The 21667-nt window shown below is 48.4% G+C and overlaps 1 protein-coding gene across 3 annotated transcripts in view; it reads right to left on the reverse strand.

Moving 5' to 3' along the window:
• Positions 1-21667, reverse strand: part of RBFOX3 (RNA binding fox-1 homolog 3) — a 732886-nt gene that overhangs the window by 64898 nt on the left and 646321 nt on the right. For all 3 annotated transcript variants that reach the window (XM_078653988.1, XM_078653986.1, XM_078653987.1), the window contains one exon: positions 20350-20403. In XM_078653988.1, coding sequence (XP_078510114.1) covers positions 20350-20403 — 54 coding nt within the window. The remainder of the gene's footprint in view (positions 1-20349; positions 20404-21667) is intronic.

The following is a 21667-nucleotide window of genomic DNA, read 5'->3' on the forward strand; positions in this document are numbered from 1 at the left end:
CCCGTCTCCCACCTTTGGGGGGCCATGCATGTGGCCTGTCAGAAGGGAAGAGCGAAGGCCATAAATCCCCTGTCTCCCACCTTTTGGGGTCCATGCATGTGGCCTGTCAGAAGGGAGGAGCGAAGGCCATGAATCCCCGTCTCCCACCTTTTGGGGTCCATGCATGTGGCCTGTCAGAAGGGAGGCACGAAGGCCATGAATCCCCGTCTCCCACCTTTGGGGGCCATGCATGTGGCCTGTCAGAAGGGAGGAGCGAAGGCCATGAATCCCCTGTCTCCCAGCTTTTGGGGTCCATGCATGTGGCCTGTCAGAAGGGCGGCGCGAAGACCTTTCCTCCCCCCGTCTCCCACCTTTTGGGTCCATGCATGTGGCCTGTCAGAAGGGAGGCGCGAAGGCCCTGAATCACCGTCTCCCACCTTTTGGGGTCCATGCATGTGGCCTGTCAGAAGGGAGGTGCGAAGGCCCTGAATCCCCGTCTCCCACCTTTTGGGGTCCATGCATGTGGCCTGTCAGAAGGGAGGCGCGAAGGCCCTGAATCCCCTGTCTCCCACCTTTTGGGGTCCATGCATGTGGCCTGTCAGAAGGGAGGCGCGAAGGCCCTGAATCCCCGTCTCCCACCTTTTGGGGTCCATGTATGTGGCCTGTCAAGAAGGGAGGCGCGAAGGCCTTTCCTCCCGTCTCCCACCTTTTGGGGTCCGTGCATGTGGCCTGTCAGAAGGGAGGCGCGACGGCCCTGAATCCCCGTCTCCCACCTTTGGGGGGCCATGCATGTGGCCTGTCAGAAGGGAGGAGCGAAGGCCATGAATCCCCTGTCTCCCACCTTTTGGGGTCCATGCATGTGGCCTGTCAGAAGGGCGGCGCGAAGACCTTTCCTCCCCCCGTCTCCCACCTTTTGGGTCCATGCATGTGGCCTGTCAGAAGGGAGGCGCGAAGACCTTTCCTCCCCCCGTCTCCCACCTTTTGGGTCCATGCATGTGGCCTGTCAGAAGGGAGGCGCGAAGGCCCTGAACCCCGTCTCCCACCTTTTGGGGTCCATGCATGTGGCCTGTCAAGAAGGGAGGCGCGAAGGCCCTGAATCCCCCGTCTCCCACCTCTTGGGGTCCGTGCATGTGTGGCCTGTCAGAAGGGAGGTGCGAAGGCCATGAATCCCCGTCTCCCACCTTTTGAGGTCCATGCATGTGGCCTGTCAGAAGGGAGGCGCGAAGGCCATGAATCCCCTGTCTCCCACCTTTTGGGGTCCATGCATGTGGCCTGTCAGAAGGGAGGCGCGAAGGCCATGAATCCCGTCTCCCACCTTTTGGGGTCCATGCATGTGGCCTGTCAAGAAGGGAGGCGCGAAGGCCTTTCATCCCGTCTCCCACCTTTTGGGGTCCGTGCATGTGGCCTGTCAGAAGGGAGGCGCGAAGGCCCTGAATCCCCGATTCCCCCCTTTGGGGGGCCATGCATGTGGCCTGTCAGAAGGGAGGAGCGAAGGCCATGAATCCCCTGTCTCCCACCTTTTGGGGTCCATGCATGTGGCCTGTCAGAAGGGCGGCGCGAAGACCTTTCCTCCCCCCGTCTCCCACCTTTTGGGTCCATGCATGTGGCCTGTCAGAAGGGAGGCGCGAAGACCTTTCCTCCCCCCGTCTCCCACCTTTTGGGTCCATGCATGTGGCCTGTCAGAAGGGAGGCGCGAAGGCCCTGAATCTCCGTCTCCCACCTTTTGGGGTCTATGCATGTGGCCTGTCAGAAGGGAGGCGCGAAGGCCATGAATCCCCGTCTCCCACCTTTTGGGGTCCGTGCATGTGGCCTGTCAGACGGGAGGCGCGAAGGCCCTGAATCCCCTGTCTCCCACCTTTTGGGATCCGTGCATGTGGCCTGTCAGAAGGGAGGCGCGAAGGCCCTGAATCCCCGTCTCCCACCTTTTGGGGTCCGTGCATGTGGCCTGTCAGAAGGGAGGCGCGAAGGCCCTGAATCCCCTGTCTCCCACCTTTTGGGATCCGTGCATGTGGCCTGTCAGAAGGGAGGCGCGAAGGCCCTGAATCCCCGTCTCCCACCTTTTGGGGTCTGTGCATGTGGCCTGTCAGAAGGGAGGCGCGAAGGCCATGAATCCCCGTCTCCCAACTTTTGGGGTCCATGCATGTGGCCTGTCAGAAGGGAGGCGCGAAGATCTTTCTTCCCCCCGTCTCCCACCTTTTGGTGTCCATGCATGTGGCCTGTCAGAAGGGAGGCGCGAAGGCCATGAATACCCGTCTCCCACCTTTTGGGGTCCATGCATGTGGCCTGTCAGAAGGGAGGCACGAAGGCCATGAATCCCCGTCTCCCACCTTTTGGGGTCCATGCATGTGGCCTGTCAGAAGGGAGGCACGAAGGCCATGAATCCCCGTCTCCCACCTTTGGGGGGCCATGCATGTGGCCTGTCAGAAGGGAAGAGCGAAGGCCATGAATCCCCTGTCTCCCACCTTTTGGGGTCCATGCATGTGGCCTGTCAGAAGGGAGGAGCGAAGGCCATGAATCCCCGTCTCCCACCTTTTGGGGTCCATGCATGTGGCCTGTCAGAAGGGAGGCACGAAGGCCATGAATCCCCGTCTCCCACCTTTGGGGGCCATGCATGTGGCCTGTCAGAAGGGAGGAGCGAAGGCCATGAATCCCCTGTCTCCCAGCTTTTGGGGTCCATGCATGTGGCCTGTCAGAAGGGCGGCGCGAAGACCTTTCCTCCCCCCGTCTCCCACCTTTTGGGTCCATGCATGTGGCCTGTCAGAAGGGAGGCGCGAAGGCCCTGAATCACCGTCTCCCACCTTTTGGGGTCCATGCATGTGGCCTGTCAGAAGGGAGGTGCGAAGGCCCTGAATCCCCGTCTCCCACCTTTTGGGGTCCATGCATGTGGCCTGTCAGAAGGGAGGCGCGAAGGCCCTGAATCCCCGTCTCCCACCTTTTGGGGTCCATGCATGTGGCCTGTCAGAAGGGAGGCGCGAAGGCCCTGAATCCCCTGTCTCCCACCTTTTGGGGTCCATGCATGTGGCCTGTCAGAAGGGAGGCGCGAAGGCCCTGAATCCCCGTCTCCCATCTTTTGGGGTCCATGCATGTGGCCTGTCAAGAAGGGAGGCGCGAAGGCCTTTCCTCCCGTCTCCCACCTTTTGGGGTCCGTGCATGTGGCCTGTCAGAAGGGAGGCGCGACGGCCCTGAATCCCCGTCTCCCACCTTTGGGGGGCCATGCATGTGGCCTGTCAGAAGGGAGGAGCGAAGGCCATGAATCCCCTGTCTCCCACCTTTTGGGGTCCATGCATGTGGCCTGTCAGAAGGGCGGCGCGAAGACCTTTCCTCCCCCCGTCTCCCACCTTTTGGGTCCATGCATGTGGCCTGTCAGAAGGGAGGCGCGAAGACCTTTCCTCCCCCCGTCTCCCACCTTTTGGGTCCATGCATGTGGCCTGTCAGAAGGGAGGCGCGAAGGCCCTGAACCCCGTCTCCCACCTTTTGGGGTCCATGCATGTGGCCTGTCAAGAAGGGAGGCGCGAAGGCCCTGAATCCCCCGTCTCCCACCTCTTGGGGTCCGTGCATGTGTGGCCTGTCAGAAGGGAGGTGCGAAGGCCATGAATCCCCGTCTCCCACCTTTTGAGGTCCATGCATGTGGCCTGTCAGAAGGGAGGCGTGAAGGCCATGAATCCCCTGTCTCCCACCTTTTGGGGTCCATGCATGTGGCCTGTCAGAAGGGAGGCGCGAAGGCCATGAATCCCGTCTCCCACCTTTTGGGGTCCATGCATGTGGCCTGTCAAGAAGGGAGGCGCGAAGGCCTTTCCTCCCGTCTCCCACCTTTTGGGGTCCGTGCATGTGGCCTGTCAGAAGGGAGGCGCGAAGGCCCTGAATCCCCGATTCCCCCCTTTGGGGGGCCATGCATGTGGCCTGTCAGAAGGGAGGAGCGAAGGCCATGAATCCCCTGTCTCCCACCTTTTGGGGTCCATGCATGTGGCCTGTCAGAAGGGCGGCGCGAAGACCTTTCCTCCCCCCGTCTCCCACCTTTTGGGTCCATGCATGTGGCCTGTCAGAAGGGAGGCGCGAAGACCTTTCCTCCCCCCGTCTCCCACCTTTTGGGTCCATGCATGTGGCCTGTCAGAAGGGAGGCGCAAAGGACCTGAATCTCCGTCTCCCACCTTTTGGGGTCCATGCATGTGGCCTGTCAGAAGGGAGGCGCGAAGGCCATGAATCCCCGTCTCCCACCTTTTGGGGTCCGTGCATGTGGCCTGTCAGAAGGGAGGCGCGAAGGCCCTGAATCCCCTGTCTCCCACCTTTTGGGATCTGTGCATGTGGCCTGTCAGAAGGGAGGCGTGAAGGCCCTGAATCCCCGTCTCCCACCTTTTGGGGTCCGTGCATGTGGCCTGTCAGAAGGGAGGCGCGAAGGCCCTGAATCCCCTGTCTCCCACCTTTTGGGATCCGTGCATGTGGCCTGTCAGAAGGGAGGCGCGAAGGCCCTGAAACCCCGTCTCCCACCTTTTGGGGTCTGTGCATGTGGCCTGTCAGAAGGGAGGCGCGAAGGCCCTGAATCCCCTGTCTCCCACCTTTTGGGATCCGTGCATGTGGCCTGTCAGAAGGGAGGCGCGAAGGCCCTGAATCCCCGTCTCCCACCTTTTGGGGTCTGTGCATGTGGCCTGTCAGAAGGGAGGCGCGAAGGCCCTGAATCCCCGTCTCCCACCTTTTGGGGTCTGTGCATGTAGCCTGTCAGAAGGGAGGCGCGAAGGCCCTGAATCCCCGTCTCCCACCTTTTGGGGTCCATGCATGTGGCCTGTCAGAAGGGAGGCGCGAAGGCCCTGAATCCCCTGTCTCCCACCTTTTGGGATCCGTGCATGTGGCCTATCAGAAGGGAGGCGCGAAGGCCCTGAATCCCCGTCTCCCACCTTTTGGGGTCCGTGCATGTGGCCTGTCAGAAGGGAGGCGCGACGGCCCTGAATCCCCGTCTCCCACCTTTGGGGGGCCATGCATGTGGCCTGTCAGAAGGGAGGAGCGAAGGCCATGAATCCCCTGTCTCCCACCTTTTGGGATCCGTGCATGTGGCCTGTCAGAAGGGAGGCGCGAAGGCCCTGAATCCCCGTCTCCCACCTTTTGGGGTCCGTGCATGTGGCCTGTCAGAAGGGCGGCGCGAAGACCTTTCCTCCCCCCGTCTCCCACCTTTTGGGTCCATGCATGTGGCCTGTCAGAAGGGAGGCGCGAAGACCTTTCCTCCCCCCGTCTCCCACCTTTTGGGTCCATGCATGTGGCCTGTCAGAAGGGAGGCGCAAAGGACCTGAATCTCCGTCTCCCACCTTTTGGGGTCCATGCATGTGGCCTGTCAGAAAGGAGGCGCGAAGGCCATGAATCCCCGTCTCCCACCTTTTGGGGTCCGTGCATGTGGCCTGTCAGAAGGGAGGCGCGAAGGCCCTGAATCCCCTGTCTCCCACCTTTTGGGATCCGTGCATGTGGCCTGTCAGAAGGGAGGCGTGAAGGCCCTGAATCCCCGTCTCCCACCTTTTGGGGTCCGTGCATGTGGCCTGTCAGAAGGGAGGCGCGAAGGCCCTGAATCCCCTGTCTCCCACCTTTTGGGATCCGTGCATGTGGCCTGTCAGAAGGGAGGCGCGAAGGCCCTGAAACCCCGTCTCCCACCTTTTGGGGTCTGTGCATGTGGCCTGTCAGAAGGGAGGCGCGAAGGCCCTGAATCCCCTGTCTCCCACCTTTTGGGATCCGTGCATGTGGCCTGTCAGAAGGGAGGCGCGAAGGCCCTGAATCCCCGTCTCCCACCTTTTGGGGTCTGTGCATGTGGCCTGTCAGAAGGGAGGCGCGAAGGCCCTGAATCCCCGTCTCCCACCTTTTGGGGTCTGTGCATGTGGCCTGTCAGAAGGGAGGCGCGAAGGCCCTGAATCCCCGTCTCCCACCTTTTGGGGTCCATGCATGTGGCCTGTCAGAAGGGAGGCGCGAAGGCCCTGAATCCCCTGTCTCCCACCTTTTGGGATCCGTGCATGTGGCCTGTCAGAAGGGAGGCGCGAAGGCCCTGAATCCCCGTCTCCCACCTTTTGGGGTCCGTGCATGTGGCCTGTCAGAAGGGAGGCGCGACGGCCCTGAATCCCCGTCTCCCACCTTTGGGGGGCCATGCATGTGGCCTGTCAGAAGGGAGGAGCGAAGGCCATGAATCCCCTGTCTCCCACCTTTTGGGATCCGTGCATGTGGCCTGTCAGAAGGGAGGCGCGAAGGCCATGAATCCCCGTCTCCCACCTTTTGGGGTCCGTGCATGTGGCCTGTCAGAAGGGAGGAGCGAAGGCCATGAATCCCCGTCTCCCAACTTTTGGGGTCCATGCATGTGGCCTGTCAGAAGGGAGGTGCGAAGATCTTTCTTTCCCCCGTCTCCCACCTTTTGGGGTCCGTGCATGTGCTGAAGCATTTATTTATAGTTGTCCTATTTATGACTGGCAGGCAGCTCATACCTTTAGCTGGGTCCAAAGACTGAATCTATAGTTTTCCCTTTGTCCTCCGGACCGTTTTTAAAACTTTGTAATATGCCCTTGTCCTATCTAACAATTGGCTGCTTTCGTTTGTTGACGTGCACCCCCCAAACACGTCTGACATGCCTACAGCATCTTCTCCCTCACCTCTGTAATCATCCCCAGTTTTCTTCAGTGCACTTGTGCTTTGCAGCCAGTGTAGTGCTATAGAAAGTCCTATTAACCACAGTGTCCTTTGCAGCTGTAGGCTTCATATCCGCTCTATAACAATGTGTCCTTTTCCATATCGTGGCCTCGGAGGCGGTCTAAAAACCAGATTCCAGGTTGGGCTGGGGGAAACTTCACCACGTAAGACCATTTCCTCTGACAGGTTAGTAGGGCTGGAGCCGAGCCAGCAATATGTTAGCTTTGTCCTAGGCCCTGGCTTGGCAGAAAAGTACCCACCAATGATGCCTATCATACCATCTGAACACAACAACATCAGACTGGCCTCATTTGAATAACATTCCTTGTCCTAAGCCTTATAAAGTGCTTCAAGATATAGACACAAAACAAAACAATGTAGGTGCTGTGAACGCCACTGCAAATGATTTATCAGGAGAATGTGGGGAAGAAGGAGGGAGGTCTAATAGCATCCTATCGACGTTGTGTGGTGTTAACTGCGGATCACAGATTTTGGAACATACAATGGTCCTGAAGCAGTGCTTATTTTGAGCCAGTGGTGTCTGGTTCTTGGCACCGGCACTTAAATGTCCAAACTGGCACTTATGACAGTCTGCTACATGGTGCCACAGTTTGTCTAATTTAGAGATGAGCACAACAGTTGTTTATTAAACCAACATACATTAAAATGACTAATACCTGCCACCAAAGTCAATCTTATAGCTTTGGGGGGCCTGGAAGAGGGTGATTTGTCACACTTATAGGAGTGTGAGGGTTAGTACCTAGTTTGGTACTATGACTAGCAGCGATGTCGGGGGCTACGGGTGGTGCAAGCTGCAGTGGTTCCCGATGAGTGCCCTGGCACTTATTCGTTTGTTTTACAAACTAAGCACTGTCCTGAAGTCGCTTATTAGCAGGGTGGAGGCTCTCAAAGTACACAGAGGCAGCCCTTGCTTTCCTGTAAGCACCACAAGTGAGAAAAAGATGGAGGAACCTTCACATTTCAACACAATTTTCTCACACAATTTCATGTAAATTAAGATTGATCAATATGAAGGCTTCTATCATGGAAATGACCAATATGGTCACCTCCGGATGCAACCATCCTTTGTAGAAGTTGAGAAACTCAGAGCAGATGTATAATCCAGCTCACACCTAGAACAACCACCATCCATTTACTCTTGCGGATACATTTCACTCAAGTTTTAGAAGTGGCATTAGTAGAAATAACTGTGGCTATTCAGTTCATTTTATATTTATGACTGGCCCCAAAATTAAAATCCTTCAAGATGAAAAAAAGCGTGTTAATAAATCCAAACACCTGATCAGGCATGTCTTTATCGATCATTAGGTAAGACATTCTCTTGGAATGTAAATGCTCGATAAACTATTGACATTTGGCTACATGAAACTAGCTCTCACTGATGGGTCCCTGCGTGGGAAATTTGGATTTCTGGCACCCACCAAAACAAATATTCAACTGAAAAGCACCCCTCCAATTTGTGAGCTCCATGTCAGAGGTGAAAGTATCCATGGTTTTAAAGAGATGGCGTATGGAGAAGCAGAAACTTGCCATGATCCTAAGGGAGTTGACTGACAGTGCTGTTTCAGAACCATCAAAGTGACCGATACTGGATCCCACAATGTCCAATGGGTCGGCAACTGTTAATTTCACCTCACATTTTTTTTACTTTTCTCTCCTAAATATTGCAAAACTGTTCAAGAATTTGAGGGACAAGAACAGGTGTGATTTTATTTCTTACCATGGACTTTTTGCGTTTAGAGTTGGTCTTTGACTCATTTTTACGCAGGGCTTAACAGACGGTTGTGTGGTGGCCATCCCGGATCCCTGAGGGCTTAAGTATATGGATGAACTTTGTTTCTTTTATATATCTGTCAGGTGGTGACATCCTTAGTGGATTGTATCAATGATGACCTTAAACTAGGAGGTCTTAAGGTCTATGCTCGCATGCCAATGAGTATGCAACATCTGCTTAATGAATTTAAGGAGTTCTGTGATCAGACTGGGTAATTAATTCAACACCTCAAAAAGAAGTTCATGGTATATATCTCGCATAAATCCTTTAAAATCATATTGCTCCTGCTTGTTCATCCAATTGAGAGGGTTGCAGACAGAGATTAACTGAGCATCAGGGCTAAGATTCGATACCAAATGACAAAAAGAACTTGTGAAACCCAAGTGTTTTAAGATTCTGTGGACTAGAGCTACCTCATTTTGCTAGGAAGCCAAGTGGTAGAACAATTTCTCTAGCCATCGAGAAGCATAAAGAGCAACAAAATTCCGCTGCAATGTATGGCCTGTAATTAATTAATGAATCCGGTATTTGTAAAGCGCGAACTACTCACTCTTACGGGTCTCCAGGCGCTGGGGGCCGTCGTGGAAATTAAGTAAGCTATTGCCTAGAGTCACATGGTGCTGAACTGATCTGCTGCTGGAGCCAGGGACCGAACCGTGAGCCTTGTGCTCTTCACTGTATTATGGTGATACATAAATATATTGTTGCTTGCAGTTGCTGAAAATCCTTGTTTTAAACATTTTCCGAGGTTAACCTGCAGTACTCCCATTTTACATGGAGCTGGGCCAAAGAAATATAAATGTATTAATTTAGCTCAGACCCTTGTTACAATGGGCCCATATTTTGAGTTTGGAGGAGTTGGGTCTATTTTACGCAAAATCGTAGATGATGTAAATCCAATCGATTCTTTGGTTGTTAGAGGTCTCTCTCAATTTTGATTTACCCCAGAATTAATATGTAGCTGCTCCTCTGTAGTCATCAAATTTGTTTATCGGAAATGACAACATCGGTCAGCTGTGCCTGTTGGCAGGTGTCAGGTCTGTTATTTTATGGTGATTCCTTGGGCTTCTTTTCCTGACTTCCCTTACTATCACTTTTTGCACCTTCCTCCTTGGATGTTTTGCTACATAAGATAACATCTGAAGGTGAAGCCTCCTTCAGCCTCACGACCTGCAGTGAGTCATAAGCTACTTCTGTAGTTATTGCCATTTTGGTCACCTGTTTAACCTGTTCTCAGCATATGTTTGTTTTTATTCTATTTGCTTACAGGGTCTGAGTGTTCTTGAGGCCCAGTATTTCTCCCTCTCATTTCTCTCTGTTCCCTGGGTCTGATCCTGAAACACTGATCAGTGCTATAAGCCTGTAAGGCAAAATTAATTGTCCTGCTTGTGTGGATTAAAGTTTCCCTGAAGGTGAGTGTGTAATTTATATAAATGTTTCTTGTGAAGCCATGTGTGCCAGGAGATTTTTATCAACACAATCCTCAAGCTCTCCTTGCTATTTTGACCGCCATGCTAGAATATGTCAATGGCCTATGCCTTGGTACTACCTGCTCCATAATGCACGTGTCAACGAATATAAAATGCATCAAGACTCTTCCTGCGTCTTCACCTGAGAAAATATGACACCAGTCCTGCATACCCATTACTGCCTACCTGTACGTAGCTGTTCAAAGCTCTCTGCAATGCCCACAGAAACTCAGAGAAGGACCACTATATATAAAAATAAAAAGTAACCGATATAACCAAAATAGGACCCTGTGCTCCAAGCTAGCATCACAAATCTTCATGTGCACTTACAATAGGGAATCTACAGGAGGATCTGCTTACTCAGTACAAGCCACCAAGCACTGAACTATTTGCCTGTCAAGATTTTATGTTTGAGAGAAATAAATTCTGTTTGTTTTAATCTTTATGCATTTTCATTTGAACACTTCTATTTCAAAATAATATTTCAATGAATTCATACAAATATTAAAAACCTGGAGTGCACAACCAATATCGTATACAGTGATAACAAACTTGTACAATATTTACAGTGAAATACAATTTACTCAACATTCGTTCTTCACTCATACACCATTCAATCCACTACAAACAAGACAAACTCACGACAAAACATGAATGATTCGAAAAAATTAACTGGATTAACTCTCCAGTAACAAAAAGCCAAATATTTTTAGAAATCTATACACTCTTTCCTAGTTGATGATTCGATTATAAATTTTTTAGGCTATTAACAGGGTCTACGCGTTTCGAACTACCATTCTTGCGTAGTTCTCTTCAGGACCAATCTGGCGCTCGACGATACAAGCTGGAAGGCTAGTGATCCCAATTTGGGGTATATGGGTGCGCTCGCAGGCTGGCCTGACTCGCCTGTCTGGTTGGGACGAGGCAGGCGTCTTGTGTGTAGAAGCGGTTCTTTTTTTCTTTTTTTCTTTCCTTCGTTGCAATTTTCGATTCGGCAATTCGTGGCTCAGTCGCGTTGGGAATCAGCCGGCGTCTGGACGCTGCAGAGGTTTGCCGAATCGAAAATTGCAACGAAGGAAAGAAAAAAAGAACCGCTTCTACACACAAGACGCCTGCCTCGTCCCAACCAGACAGGCGAGTCAGGCCAGCCTGCGAGCGCACCCATATACCCCAAATTGGGATCACTAGCCTTCCAGCTTGTATCGTCGAGCGCCAGATTGGTCCTGAAGAGAACTACGCAAGAATGGTAGTTCGAAACGCGTAGACCCTGTTAATAGCCTAAAAAATTTATAATCGAATCATCAACTAGGAAAGAGTGTATAGATTTCTAAAAATATTTGGCTTTTTGTTACTGGAGAGTTAATCCAGTTAATTTTTTCGAATCATTCATGTTTTGTCGTGAGTTTGTCTTGTTTGTAGTGGATTGAATGGTGTATGAGTGAAGAACGAATGTTGAGTAAATTGTATTTCACTGTAAATATTGTACAAGTTTGTTATCACTGTATACGATATTGGTTGTGCACTCCAGGTTTTTAATATTTGTATGAATTCATTGAAATATTATTTTGAAATAGAAGTGTTCAAATGAAAATGCATAAAGATTAAAACAAACAGAATTTATTTCTCTCAAACATATTGTTTCAATTGTATGTTTATTTAACTGATGCTTATTTGAAAAATTAGTGGCATTTGCAACTGTTTTGTTCTTTATCCAAGTGTGGCAAGCAATGCCCGTGGGAGCCCAGACCCAGTGGTTTAGTGTTCATTGTCAAGATTTTAAGCATCCAGAAGCAATTAAAGTTCAGAAGAAAGGTGAAAACATGGTTGTCCTGAAATAATTACATCAACGGAGGACCCTGGGATTGCCCCCAGTATGACGATCCATCTACCAATATGAGCATGGGTGAGGGCAACGGAAGAGTATGGACCACCACAGTGTACCAAGGGGACAGATACTGACACTCAACGAAAACTGGGGTGCTCCATACAACTTTACCTCAAAATGATGATAATGACACATCCCCAATTAGCACTATAAGTACTGGCTGCCACTCCACACTTGGACACCCGCAACCTGCCTAATGACGTGTGGGACTCTATCCAAAAGCCAACACGCACCCCCTCCCTGTCCCAGACTTTACAGACATAGAATATTATGTCTACCCTATCTTTTTTCTCTAACCCAACAGTAATCTAGTCTTTACCATGGTTTTCTCAGTTTCAATTTGATATAACCCTTGCCACCATATCATATCAAATACTGCCTCATTACCTGATAATTAATCATCAATAGAGCTGGAATATAACGTATGAAAGAGCCTGTTTAACATTGCATGCAACTAGATGGCACTTACCAGGCTCTACCAGCAGATTGAAATAACCACTCCCTAACTAATCAGAAAGGCTTGCTAAAACTAAAGAGATCGACCACAAATTGTCACTCAATAGAAGACTCCAACAAAGTAGACCCAGCAGGTCTCAAATAATCCCATACTCTGAGAACTGATATCCTAAAATGACAAAAAAAGATTACAATAACACAATATACCTTGGTAAATCTCTTCAATTGATTCCCCCTCATTCTTTCTATCCTCTTGAGGATCCATAAGATCACAGAGTGGACAAACTCCTCCCACAGACTGCATATAAAATCGGTTCGTCAATCATAACCAATAAACTTCCAACATAGGAAAGGGAACAGCAGAGCTAATCAGACCTGCCAGCATAACACATTATAAACCTCTGCAACTATCTCTCACACCTCCCCGTCCACCACAACACTAAGTGCTGCATCCCATAACTTGATAACCGCAACTCGGTGGTCATCATGCACGACATAGGCACCAAGCAAAGAGTCAACCAACCACACACCCATTTGGTGTGGTGTGCTGGCCGTCTGGACAAGTACTTTAGGGCCCCACACAGAGATGGTAAGTGCTTTATAAATACTATAACACAAGTCGATATCTACCTGGGAGAAGTCCAACTCTCAAAGAACCATCTTAAGAGTAAAATGAAGTTTCAAATGTATTGACTATATGCCTGATTTCCCTCTTTGTTGTAGCGGCGCGGCTAATATAATCCATCCAGTACAGGAACAAGTGTTTCTTTCAGAGTACTCCTTGTGACTGCAAATGAAGCAGCTCGGGACTCCCCGTTGAGGACAGTTATTGTGCTTTTGACGCCTTCCCATCATAACATGCCGTTTGGCGTGTGTGAGACCTGTTCTCCTGATTTGAGAGCCCCACGTGAGTTCTTTTCAAACCTTGTGAGGCTTACGGTGGGCGTAATCTAAGGGAGTATTTTTTTCCTCTTTTTTTTGTAAATAGGTGGTTGATGTTATGAGTGTTGTTAACCAGCAATTATCGTGGCACGGTCTAGATTGAATGACTGCCAGGTGCCGCTTCACTGAGATCAAAGAATGTAAATTAACCTGTGGGCTCCTTGAAGCCCGCGCAGGAGTTGTAATACAGTGCTTAACTCTACAGCAGGGAAGGAAGGCTCGCAAAGCCCAGAGCAGGCAGTGTGATGTGGCCCATTGTGCTCTCTTTGGCTTCCTTTATTTCTGAAACACATAGAAACCAAAGGCAGGGGTGTAGCTTCGGGGGGAGGGGGAGAATTTGGGGAGTTATACCCCCCTAATAAATGTATTCTGTAGTAAATAGTTGGGTATGGTGAGGTGTTTGTCGGATTTCACCTGGAATTTTTACATACACGTGCATAAAAAACACAAACACACTGATCTCTGTTTTAAGGCCTCCCCTCCCACTTTGCTTTTTATATAATGTATTTTAACCCATGTGATTGTTGGGAAATCTGAAGCTCACACCCTCACCCCCCAATCTTACTGATCGAGCTACGACCCTGACCGGTAGGTCTGTGGTGCCCAAAACTGCCATACTAGAGAGGGAATTGCTACTTAGTCGCAAATTTATTTTAAAGAAATTCAACAGTTACTGTACGGTAGAGTGTTCCCAATTGTTGTCTCCGAACGTTGTGAAGCGCGGTTGAGTTAAAAACGGTGTGACTGCCAGTGCTTGTATTTCTGTAACGGTGGGGTCATAAAGAAGTCTCTCTGAGCTTGAACGGTTGTTGTTTTCACCCTCGGGTGTCTTAGCCTGATCAGCGTGTGCTTTTGATTGAATATGAAGTGCGGCGCCCGTTTGCATACGTTGGATTTAGTTATTCCATTTTTTTATCTTCTTCTGATACTGGCTCAGTTGGGTAACTCTTCCATCGGAGACAACAATTGGGAACACTCTACCGTACAGTGTCTGAGGCCCTGATGAGAATCCCTGACAAATAAAAGGGGATTTGAAACGCGTAGGCCACTTTCTTACTGGTCTGCTTAAGTACCCAGGAGTCATTACTACTCCCAGGCTCCCTACCATCTTATGTACATTACCTCTCAGTGTATTAATTTCTAATGAATGGCAAATAATTCATAAATAGACAGGAATGTAATATTTTCAAACAAGTGTACTGAACTATTGTATCATTTGTGCAGATCCAGTGTATATTTTCTTCTCCCTGTAGCGGCAGTATTTGGTTTGTTTGAGTCAGATATGAATGTGGTGAATGTTTTGTTGACTGTGACATGATTGCGGTTTTGGAATGTATGAGGTTTCCAATGAATGTGATCTGATGTGTCCCTTATTGTTCTAATTTCTGTAATGCTTCTCTTTTATGAACAGATAAACTTTGTAATAACTGTTGAATTTCTATAAAATAAAATTGCGACTAAGTAGCAATTTCCTATCTCGAATTAATTTTCTTGGTGTGGATGGTGAGTTCTATCATTGAATAAATGTTATCAGTACTGGCATTTCTCTTGTTCTTTGTTATATAGGCTCAGCCTTGCTGATTAGAGCCAACCCCATTTTTGTTTTCACATACTAGAGAGGGGGCAACAAATTAACAGGGAGAACTGAGCCGAGCCAAGGGTCGGTTCTAGCCAAGAGAGTCAATGTACGAGCCAAGCGCTGAAAATATTTAGCCCATGAACTTGTAACAAACAGGTTAGAATATGGTATGGTGTCATCAAAATTTTAAAAAGGATATTTCTTTTGCACGCGTAAACGTTTCACCTCAGTACCTCAGAGTGTATCTCTGCATTTAGAAGTATTTATAAAAAGTCAAAACTTTTAAAAAGAAAGTGAGGTGCGTTCCTGCCCATCATGATGACCATGCTATTAGTGGAATAAGAAGCAAGGTAGTTGACATGTTTACCCTATATGTGGCCTAGATTCCTACTATACAGAGAGCAACAGAATAGTTTATTGAAGCAAAGAAAAGAGATGTTTTCGTTCTGCGCACATCCTGAAATCATACATTTGAAGGTGCTCTGAAGTAATTATTTTCCAAAAAGAATTTTGTGACAAAGTACTTGCCTGGGATTACACAGTTTGGCCAAGCAGATTTTCCAGTTTCAAACTGCGCAATTCAGCCACTAGATGAGCATTTCTTTCTGACATCAAAGAATAATGCTCTTTTTTTTTTATACTTCGACTATGAGATTAGACCATGGGGAACAGGTAGTATCCACATATTATTTTTGGCAGTTTCACATGGTGCTAACCTTCCATATTGACATATAAGTCATATAAGTGCTTTATAAGACACACAAACTACTTCAAAAAAATTTTAATGACATAGGGAGATTTGCTAGGATTTTCAGGATGCAGAGCCGAGGCTTGGATTTAAAACTGGTTATCTGGGCGGCCTTTGCAACCACTGTGCCCAATTTTCGCTCGTGAAAGCTCAGCTCGTTTTGGGCTCGAGGTGCCAAGGGAACATCAAGCCGAGCCAGAGCCAAGCATCTGGCTTGAGCCTGACTCGAGATCTCAGTGGCTCGCCCACCTCACTTTATTGTTGTGCTGGACCTGGACACATGGACCTACTAGATGATGCAGACCGAGCTGGAGTGTGCAAGCCTCTTCACTCTTGCCCTGACAGTTTGACAACCAAAGGCACCAGTGCAATGATTGGGTTAAAACAGGCAGAAACCTGAAGTCCCGCCTCCCTTCTTGGAAGGCAAAGCGAACACTGACAAGGAGTCAGGCACACAGAGCCCTTGTCATGGAGAAGGACTACATATGTCCATTTACACCTGATCATTGCCACAGACAAATAGAAGGCGGCTTTCTCAGGGTTTTCACTGGCAAGTACAGCGACTGAGCCGTGGTCTGTGGCACTGTATGTAACTGCAGTTGTTCCAGTAAAATACCTTGAGTGAGTGTGAAATAAAGGAACAGCTGGTGGGAATTCTCTCGTTCCGTATTTTGATGCTTCCTGAAAGAAATGTTGATTCAGATTTTTTTCTGAGGTTTATACATGTTTGCCTATTACATGAGGGATGCAATTAGTCTTTTAATTAGCCATAAAAATCTATGCGTACTGCAGAAAGCATTAGAATTGTCCCATTACAGGTACACCTGCCCGAAGAGAAGTGCAGATTCTCCTAATGTCCAGTATGGAAACCCTATTGAAGGCTGCTGACACTTCCCCCAAGAAAGTATAGCAGCTCCACTGAGAAGTGCTGACACTAGGTTTCACCAGTACAGCCATTGCTCAGAAGTGTTAGAATGAAATATTTAAAGTACGCACACCAACTGGTGACAATAGCTTCCTGAAGTACATTTCCCTACGAAACCTCTAACTGGCAGATGCATCAACGTAGCCTTTTGCTATTCCTAAATAGCGATTTTTAAGGAATCGCTAATTAGGAATAGCAAAAGCCTATGCATGTAGGAATCGCTATTAAAATAGCGATTCCTTAACATTCCTTAATTGCTTCTCGCAAATTGCTAGTCGCAATTAAGGAATGCTGTCCCATTCATTCCTATGGGCCTACAGGCCCATAGGAATGTATTGGAGATTGCATGAGCAATTTGCGAGTACCAGTACGTACTCGCAAATTGCTCATGCAATTTCAAGGGTGTCAAAATGATACCCTGTTGCACCCCTGAAATTGATCTATGTACATATGTTGCACACACACATGCCATAAGGGCATGTGTGTGCACAACATGACTCTTTGAAATTTGCACAATAGTGCTTTTTTCTAAGTTTTAGCAAATTACCATGAAGTCCATCTTCATGGTAATTTGCTCCCCCTATTAGCGAATTCGCTATTTTTTTTTACTTTGATGCATTGCATTTAAGGAATCTTAATTTGGGATTCCTTAAATGCAATCGCAATTTAAGGAATCTCAATTTAGAGATTCCCTAAATTGCGATTTTTGCATTTGGGATGATGCATCCCAAATGCAAAAATACCGGGAGCGAAGGGGCAGATTCTGAGAATCTGCCCATTTGCTCCCGGTATTTACTTTGATGCATCTACCAGTATGATGCTTGTCATTACGCCTCTAAGATGCTTGTCATTACGCCTCTAAGACGCTTGTCATTATGCCTCTAAGACGCTTGTCATTACACCTGTAAGACGCCTCTAAGATGCTTGTCATTACGCCTGTAAGACGCTTCTAAGACGCTTGTCATTACGCCTCCAGGACGCTTGTCATTACGCCAGTAAGACGCCTCTAAGACGCTTGTCATTACGCCTCTAAGACGCCTCTAGGACGCTTGTCATTACGCCAGTAAGACGCCTCTAAGACGCTTGTCATTACGCCTCTAGGACGCTTGTCATTATGGTGGGCAGTTTGCTATGTTCCTTGCACTCTAACTGAGCTCTTTCATTCCCCCTCGTCCCCCATGACGTGTTTCCATTTAGGATCAAAAGCCAGGTCTAGAGTCTTAGTGGGCTAATGCGTCCACTGTAGGGGCCTGTTTTAGACCTCATGGTCACAGGTTCAAATCCCGGTGGGTCCACTCATCCTTCCGAGGTCGATAAAATGAATGCCATGGAGTTGGGTAACAATAAACATATGTTGTTCAGCACCAAGATACCCTTGGGTGAATGTACACTTTACAAATAAATGTCATGTTATTTACTGGCTTTCATAGTAAGACAAACACACACCAGCAAGGAGCCATTGACCTCTACCAACTGGGGGTCAACTGTGGACATTTGCTCATCACGCCCTCCCTTACCCTAGATGCACCTGCATGCGTTTATCCTGTTCAAACAGTCTTGATTCCAAAATCTTGGTCTCTGGGCAGCAGTTCCAAACCGTTGCATCCTACCACCCACCCCCTCCCATCTGCAATAAAAATGAAAAACCACTATGACGCAGCCAGCAATGGCCACGACGTAGCGTTTTTAATTTTTTTAAAACTTTCAGCCATACTGCTGTACAACATGGCTAAAAACATTGACAAAGCCAATACGTCACATCCGCGAGACCCATAGTTCCAGCAGTATGGTCTGCTGCTTTGCTCCTGTTTTGGACAGTACCATACCCAGCAGGCACCTGCGTGGAGTCAGAGACCAAACCTGCAATTCAGCAACACACCTTTTTAGCTCCATCTAAAAATGGTGTACTAGAGGGCAAGTCCAGCAGATATGCATGTGCCTGCGGGGGGGTTGCATTTTGGCAGTCAGGGTCATTCTCAAACCATATTTTTTGCTGGCCAAATTGAGCTAAGACTTGACAATATGTCACTTGTCCCCTCTCCAGACTGCGAACGAGTGCAGAAAAATAATCACCTCGGTTTAGAAGGGAGACACAATATGTTTGCAGAGTGAAACTAGGATGAGCCAACTTCAGAAATTCTTTCGTATATTTGAGAAATACAATTGAAGTTTAAGATAAATTAAAACCACGATGACAAAAAACCAACATAAGTCGTTATTTGTTTTCCGTGGACCTTATGAAGGCTCCAAAACAGCCTAAGTGTAATAGTGCTAAATTCATGCAACAACCATATTGCCTATTTGATGTCCTCTATTCACCTATTTTATTTATTTACACATTTTCTGCAGTTCCCACTGCATAAGTTAATTGCTTCTAGAGAGAGACAGAATGAGAGAGGATATGTGGGGTGGAGCATGGTGGTCAGAGAACTTAGAATATGTAGGTTTTCAATTGTTTCCTGAATGGAAGGAGGTTGTTATAGTCCTGTAAGTATGTTTGAAGGCGGTCCTGAATGTGATTTCCGGACAAACAGAAGAGTCTGCCTCTTTGAAATGTGCTAGTTTGTGGTGGATCTTGAGTGGGTTAGTTTAGTTCAGCACAGCGATCTGGGGAGAAGGTATTTTTGATGTTGTTCTATATGTAGATTGGGCCGTTAAGGCATGTTAAAGTGAGGTAAAGGGGTTTGAAGGTCATCTTGTTGTTAACCTGCAGCCTGTGATAGAAATGCCTTAGTAGAGTGAGTTGCAGCAGTTCAAGCGGGGATTAACTAGAGCTCTGACTACAGAAAAGTGCTGTACTGTGGTGTGCAAGGCAGTGTTTATCTTAATGCCAGGTTTAGTTAGTGGAAGGATGATTTGACCGCTGCTCCATTTGAGATGTAAGCCTGAGGTCAGTGTGCATATTCCTGGCAAGAAAAACACATAGTATTGTACAGAAACAGGTGCTTTTCTTTCCTGGATCCGGGCACTTAAAGTAAAACAAGTGTTGGATGCCGGACATTGGTAACATGCTTGACCGTTTGCAGCTGAAGTAAGTTGCCACTGTCTTTGTCACTTTTGGTTCTGAAATGCACATCTTTTCACATAGGCAGTGCCGGCTGATGACATTTCATAGTGGTGAGACGAGCAAACAGGCTGTACGGAAACACCCAGGCTGGTGGTGATGCAGGCTTCCTTTCAGCACGCACAATGCTTCAGAATGCTCGCGGATGTTTTAAAACCCACAGGTCTCTGGTATAACACGCTCCAAGGATGACAATGACATAAAAAGCCTTACCTTCGAATCACCAAGTAATTCTCTGGCTCAAGGAAGTCATGCCTGTCTTCTCTGGGCTCTGCTCCCTCTGTGCGGTACAGTAATGTAACAGCCTATGGTGTCCTCCTGGGTCACACCGTGGTTTCATACTGGTGTCACCAGCATGGCCTGGTTCACATCCCCAGAGATAACTCTCCTAACCAATCCTGAAGATGCTCTCATGCTGCTAATCAGAATGAAAACAGTGGCCGGATTGAGCGCGGGAGAGAGAACACCTTCGGTTCAGCCAACGTGCCAGCAGTGCGTCATGACGCAGAGATGTCCGTGTGCGTATGTACAGTGTCAGACCGTTGAGGCGTATAGTCTGTACTGTAAACAAACTGCAGGTGCACACGCACACCAACTAGAGGCAGCGTTAACACAATAGACAGATTGAAACTGCCAACACTCACGCTATAAGCACACTGTAGGCAGATGCACGCTTCTCTAGGCACACTTATACAGAACACAAACAGAAAAAACACCCATGCTACAGGCAGGTTTTAAAATACCAACTCATTACTGACAACTCGCACAAGACTGCACGCCAGGGTCTACAGACAGGCTGTTCACACACAGACCAACATAAAAACACACCAGCCTTGTGGGGGTGCGGGAGGGGCATTACCTGCATAGAATTCCGGCCCATAAACTGCGCTCACTACTGGGTTCAACTTCCAGCCTAGAAGAGGGAAGAGACAAGCCACAGTCAGAAAACGGAAAGGGATAGGTACATTGGGGGAGGAAAACACACTTCAAAGCAGAGAGAACGAGACAGAGACCACAGTGGTGGTGTGAGCCGGGGCTGACCGGCCACACTGCAGTGAGAGAGAAGTATGCAAGAGAACCGGTGTCACTAAACCGGGCTCACGTTTACCAGCCTGGCCTGCGCAGTAAGGGCGTGGGTGGGGGGCAGTCCCGTGATGTGCATCTAACAACCAACAGCACAGCTAAGGACACAAAGAACGGGAATGGCCATACCAAGCCCAAGTAAAAAGAGAAACATTTCATCAGAAAAACAAAAATGAAGAAAATCGGACAATAGTTTCAAAATCTATACAAACACAGATACCTCATCAAAGAACAAAAGAGCTCCTCAGTTGTAGCAGGATCTACACACTCGTGGTGAGATCTCCGTAACAGGAAACTGCAGTGCCGGGACCCTGATATGAGTGTGGAGATCCTGCCACAGCTGCGCAGTCTCCCCCACGAGTGCGGAGGCTCTTTGTGAATCGGGCCTGCAAGTGGACACTTGCTACATGAAAAAAACAGAATCTTGCATGCATGGTGATGAAGCTGTGGCAAGGAGCTCTGGGCTTTATGACCTCCAGCCAAACACTCCCCTCTGCCCACAGGGGAGAAACAGCCTAAGATTCCCTGGAACAGAATTGGAGTGAATGTTTAGAAGAGGAAAGATAGTCAATGCACCCTTGTGGCTTATTTGCTGATTTAGGAACCAGAAGCTTTGAATACAAGCCTGCTTCCTCAGTTGAGCGAACTGGGATCTTGGACTGAAGCCTTTTTCTTGCATTAGCGGATTGTATTTTTGCCCACGGCTGTGAGTGAAGGCTGGCCTGTAGGTATGGTTGGTCTTCTTGCTGTCATCTCTAGACTCTTTCACCGATTGTCTCAGTGGCCATGTGCTGGTTGGGAGCTTCGTAGAGGCTGGGGATGGCCATGGACGCCAACTTCCTACATATTTTATGTTGTAATTGGTATATAATTTCTCCCAGTCTCTGAGGTCTGTGAGCATCTGTATATCACAAATGTCAGGAAATACCAACCTAAGCCTAGCATTGATGTATGCAGGTTCAAGTGAGGCAGCTTGGCGGCGACAGAGGTGCAAAGGTTGTGCCTATGCAACGTTGTAACATTTTGTAAAGCTTTGAAATATCTATTAAAGTCATACAGTTTGGCGACTTAAAACCAAACGACAGGAGGAACAT

This window comes from Lissotriton helveticus, chromosome 7, assembly GCF_964261635.1.
Source record: "Lissotriton helveticus chromosome 7, aLisHel1.1, whole genome shotgun sequence".
In the NCBI taxonomy this organism is placed as follows: domain Eukaryota; kingdom Metazoa; phylum Chordata; class Amphibia; order Caudata; family Salamandridae; genus Lissotriton; species Lissotriton helveticus.